The sequence below is a fragment of the Tupaia chinensis genome, unplaced genomic scaffold, assembly GCF_000334495.1.
Source record: "Tupaia chinensis unplaced genomic scaffold, TupChi_1.0 Scaffold140086_1, whole genome shotgun sequence".
NCBI classification, from domain to species: domain Eukaryota; kingdom Metazoa; phylum Chordata; class Mammalia; order Scandentia; family Tupaiidae; genus Tupaia; species Tupaia belangeri.
In genome coordinates, this window is record NW_006199965.1 from 503,746 (window position 1) to 509,411 (window position 5,666).

The following is a 5,666-nucleotide window of genomic DNA, read 5'->3' on the forward strand; positions in this document are numbered from 1 at the left end:
TTTCTTTATATATCTATGCAAAAGTGCATCATGACTTTCCTGACAACCCAATAGATTCTTGGAGAATTTCAGAGTAGACTATCATGTCATCTGCAAATAGGGAGGGTCTTATTTTTTTTACTTTCCAAACTGTATGCTTTTTATTTTCCTTGCCTTAATGTGTGGCTTTGAACTTTCAGTATTGCATTAAATAAGTGATGAGAGAGAATATCCTTGTTTTGTTTGCAATCTAGGGGTTAGGTATTCAGTCTTTCACCATTAAGTACATTAGGTTTTTTTTAGATATTCTTTATTAAGTTTAGTAAATTCTCCTCTATTCTTAGTTTCCCTCTATTCTCAGCTTGCTAAGAATTTTTAATCATGAATGGATTTATCATGTTGGATTTTGTCAGATGCTTTTTCTGCATTGATTAATATGATCATATTATTTTTTCCTTTAGCTCGTTGCTATAGTATTGGGTTGTCAGAAAAGTCATGTGATATTTTTTTCTGTGTAAAAATGTGTCATGACTTTTCCGGCAACCCGGGAGATTACGTTGACTTGTGAATATTTCACCAGCCTTGCATACTGAGAGTAAATTCTACTTGGTCATGTTACAGAAGTATGTTATACACTTTTGGATTTGTTTTGCTGATATTTTGCTGAAGGTTTTTGCTTTCAAATTCATAGGAAATAGTCTGTAGTTTTTGTTTGTTTTGTACTATGTTTGTTTAGTTTTGATAAATCAGTAACACTGGCTTCTTCAAATGAATTGGGAAGTCTTCTGGAAATGACTGTAAATTGGTGTTGATTTTTCTTTGCTAAACTTTTCCACTGAAATCACCTGGGCATAAAGATTTCTTTTGGAAGTTGTTATGTATGAATTCAGTTAGTTTTAACAGTACTATTCAGATTCTATTTCATTCTAGCTTAATTATTGTATTATAGTTTATGATATTTGAAGAATTAGTCTAATTGAAATTGTTGGATTAAGTTGTTCTCGGTATCTTTTTTTTTTTTTTAGAATTATTAGTTTAATTCCTTTTGCTATTATTATTATTTTAAAATTTGACCAGAAAGGAACGGTGAGAGGAAGTGAAAGCAAGTCCTGCCAGGTCCAGGACTCCAAACTGCACTTGGCCGCGTGGAAGTTCAGTGTCTTAACTACCATGCCACCTGCTAGCCCCTGTTCTCAGTATTTTCTTACTGTCCTTTCTGTGGTTGTGGATTTGTTGTAATGTCTCCTGTTTTATTCTTGATATCTGTGCTTCGTATCTTCTCTCTTTTTATGTTTGGCAGTCTTGCTAGAAGCTTGTCAATTCTGTTCACTTTTTTTGAAGAACAAGCTTTTTTTTTTTATTAACTTTCTCCATTGTTTTCTGTTTTCTATTTTATTGATTTCTGCCATTTATTATTTCTTTATGTCTCCTTGCTTTGGGTTTAATTTGCTCTTCTTTTTGTAGGTTCCTGAGGTCAGAATTTTAGTTACTGATTTGAGTTCTTTTCTTTTTTCTAATGTAATGCTGTAGTATTCTCTCTTAATAATGCTTTAGCTATATCCACTTTTTTTTGAGAGATTTTTGCTATAGGGTACGTGCTCTTGCTGGAGAGACAGACAGAAAGACAGAAAGCGAGAAATCACCCCCCAGGGGCCATGGCCATGTGGCAGTCCCTTCTCCTCCAGTCTCCTCTTGGGATTCTGGGCATGCACACATGCATATGCACCTGTCATGAGTTTCAAGCTGCCAGGTTCAGAACTCAAACCATGGTCAACCACATGGGAGTATAGTGCCCCAGCCACTGTGCCACCTGCTGGGCCCTATCCCACATGCTTTAACATGTTGTATTTTCATTTTAATTCAGTGCTATGTACTTTTTTTTAAGACTGTTTTGCTTAATTTTGATGTATTTGGAGACTTTTTTTCTGTTTGATTTCTAGTGTGATTCTGTAGGATCAGAGAACATACTCTATTATTTCATTTGTAAAGATTGTTTTTAGGCATAGGCACATTTTGAAAACACTACATTTTGGGGTGTGCAGGTGACATAGTGTCTTTTTTATTTAGAATTTTTTTTTAGAGAGAGATTTTTTTTTTCTTTTTTTGGAGAGTTTTTTTGTTTTGTTTTGTTTTGTTTTTCTGCTGTAGGGCGCGTGCGCTCACTAGAAAGACAGAGAGAGATATAGAGACAGAAAGCGAGAAATCACCCCCCAGGGAGGATGGCCATGCCACAATCCCTTCTCCTCCATTCTCCTCTCGGGCTCTTGGGCACACACGCACATGTGCTCAGCATGAGTTTAAGCCACTGGGTCTGGGACTCAAACTGCGATCTACTACATGGGAGTCCAGCGACATAGCCATTATGCTAACTACTGGTCCCTAGAAAGAGATTTTTGCTGTAGGGTGTGTGCACACACTGGAGAGACAGAGTGACAGAAAGACAGAAAGTGAGAAATCACCCTCAGGAGGGATGGCAATGCCACAATCCCTTCTCCTTCATTTTCTTAAGATTTGGGGCACAAATACACACATGCCTGACATGAGTTTCAAGCTACTAGGACCGGGACTCAAACTGTGGACAGCCATGTGGAAGTTCAGTGACATAATCATTACATCATCTGCTGGTCTCAACCTGGTGTGATTTTCAAGCCACTAGGGCTGGGACTTGAATGCAGTTGGCCATGTGGGAGTCCAGCAGCTTAACCACTTAACCACTATGCACCTGCTGGTCCCCCAAACACCAGTGTTTTAGGCACCTTAGAGCCCTGCCCAATTCCTGTTGCCTCAGCTTCCCTTAACGCCTCAGCTATAGCTCACATTGCTTGTCTTCCACAGCCAGAGAAAAGAGACCTAGGCAGGGTGAGCAGATGCTAGAGGTTGCCTTCCAAGGGTCCCTTTGTTGGTGACAGAACTGGACCTTGAGTGCCCCTGAGCCAACCTACCCATGCCAAAACCCTAGTTCATCCTCCCTATGGGTCCTTTGCCTTCCATGACCCTTGCTGTGACATGTGATGAACACACAATGAAGCTGAGGGAGGGGCAGACTGGGTGGTAACAAAGGAGTAGGCAGTGCAGGCCCTGTGTCCCTACACTTTCACCTCTTTCTAATGGGGTGGTAAATGAGGAGGGGCAACTCAGATGCCTAGGAAACTTAGGCCCAAATCTCGGAGACAGCACCAGGCTGTTGCCCCCCTCACCCAGGTCCGCCGGACGGCCTGTTCCCACTCTTGCAAACAGGCCAAGCGCATCGCCAAGAGCTATCAGGGCCGCCGCCGCCGCCGAAGAAATATTGTACACAAGGTTGCCAGCCAACCGCAAGCAGTTGACCCCTCATCTACTTCCTACAGGACCTACAAGAACAGTGAGGAGCTCCGGTCTCGTATTTTATCTGGAATCATCACGCCTATCCATGAGCAGTGGGACAAGGCTAGTGTGAGCAGTCCCCACCGGGAGGTCCCCCCTGCCACTGCCAGAGTGGACCCACTCCAGATTCCACCACACCACCCACATACCATCCGGCAGCCTCCCTGGTGAGTACAAAGCCCCACGAGGGCAGCCCACACTTCTCAGAGGGATTCAGCTATCCATCTTGCCACTTGACCCCTCCCTGGTCTCATGACTTTGACAAAACTGTCAGAGACTTGTTATATGGAGGGAGAAAAATGGAGACACAGGTGGAGTAGAGCGTTCTTGCAAAGCTGTTAGTTGCCCCAGCTACCCAGCATCTTAAGGCTGCCTGCCTCCTTTCTAGAGGCCACATCACCTCTGAGTCTGTCCAAAGGATGCTGCCCAGATGATTCACAGTTATTTTTCCAGCGCTCTTAATCTGTGCAGGGCCCTGGGCAAGGCTTTTTGGGAAAATGCAAAGACACAGAAGTACTTTCACAGAGAGGATGAAGTCCCAACGTCTTGCCCATTTCTTTTCATTTCATTGTAATCCCCTGACCTAACAATTTCAGAATCATTCCAAAACTGTGTGGGGTATGAGCAAGTCACATCCAGGGTCTTTGCAGATTAAGTTGGTAGCTTTGGGACTAGAGGCTACTGCCCTGAGAGAAGAGACAAGGACCAACCTTTGTCTCTAGCTGGGACAGCACTTCCTACCTTGGAATCCACAATGTGGTGGTAACGGTGGGGTTGGTGGGGTTAGGAGGAAGGGTTCACCATGGAACACATAATACACACTCCATAAATGTTAACCACCATTGTTATTTTGTTCTGGCTTGCATTATGTACCCTGGGTTAATTAAAGTGGGAAATCTAATTATTAAAAGTAAAAATTGACAAGTCTGTGAGGCAAAAATCTTTAAAAATATTGGGTCCTGTGGAAACAGTGGAGCAAAATAGAAAGTGGCTGGAAAGACTGGTTAGATCTGATCTAACTTCTTTATTTGACAGAAGGGATCAGAGGAAAGGTTCCCTACCTAAAGGTCACCAGCCACTAAAAAAGAGACAGAGCCAGGGTGTGCTTCCAGGTCTTCCCGCTCCCTACCCAGTGCCCTGGCTATGAGCTAGGCAGAATGTGGTGGCAATATTGAAGAGTAAGTCTTAGGCAGCAGTTAAGTTGGGGAAGACTTTTAGACCTGAAGTAAATAGTAATTGTCAGCTCTCTTAGAGCCACTGCCCATTTCAAAACATATTTTGTGAAATATCCTTTACTATAATGAAATGGTATTCATAGATAACCTTACCTACCTAATGCTTACATCAAAAGAAATCAGTATAAAATTGTAATTACAATTTAAATTTAAAAATGAAGCAAAAATATGGGACCAGCAGATGGCAAAATGGTTACGTCGCTGGACTCCCACATAGCTGATCACAGTTTGAGTCCCGGACCTAATGGCTTGTTTTCTCAATTTCCTTTTCTCTCTCTCTCTCTCTCTCTCTCTGGTCAGATTAAAAAATAATAATAATAAATAAAATAAAAAGTTCTTAAAAAAAAAAAAAAAGAACCTAAGTGGCCCCTCAGCATCTAAATCTTTTTTTTTTGTAGAGGTTTTATCTTATAGGGTGCGTGTGCTTGCCAGAAAGACAGAGAGGAACAGAGAGACAAAAAGCGAGAAATCACCCTCCAGGGGGATAGCCACGCTGCAATCCCTTCTCCTCCATTTTCCTCTTGAGATTTTGGGCATGCACACACACACACACCCAGCATGAGTTTCAAGTCTTCAGGTCCAGGACTCAAACCATGGTCGACTATGTGGGAGTCCCACAACGTAACCATTACACCATCTGCTGGTACTGATAATATGTCTTTTGATCTTGAGGTGTCGGAGCACGTTTATACTGGGAAACACTGATATTCACAGCTGAATGTGTAATATCTTGAATCAGACAGTGACAAAAGCTGGCTTATACATGTATCAGCAACTCAAATACCACAAAACTGTGTTGCTTTCCTAACATGATCATGTATCAGCAACTCAAATACCACAAAACTGTGTTGCTTTCCTAACATGACTTTTCTGAAATGGGCAACAACTCTTAGAAGAATTGTGAACAGAATAATGGTCGGATGGTTTTTCTTCAGTTACACACAATTATGTTGTTTAAAAAATGTGTATGTATTAAGATAGCAGAAATAATACTTTTTGTTCATATATAAAGTATAAAATATTTACATATTTACTTAAATATTTATTGATATTATTGTTGTGTTATTATATTTATACAATTTATATCAT

The 5,666-nt window shown here is 41.2% G+C and overlaps 1 protein-coding gene across 3 annotated transcripts in view; it reads left to right on the forward strand.

The window, feature by feature from the left end:
• Positions 1–5,666, forward strand: part of PSMF1 (proteasome inhibitor subunit 1) — a 48,751-nt gene that overhangs the window by 20,542 nt on the left and 22,543 nt on the right. For all 3 annotated transcript variants that reach the window (XM_006162487.2, XM_006162488.2, XM_027765982.1), the window contains one exon: positions 3,327–3,509. In XM_006162487.2, the coding sequence (XP_006162549.1) occupies positions 3,327–3,509 (183 nt within the window). The remainder of the gene's footprint in view (positions 1–3,326; positions 3,510–5,666) is intronic.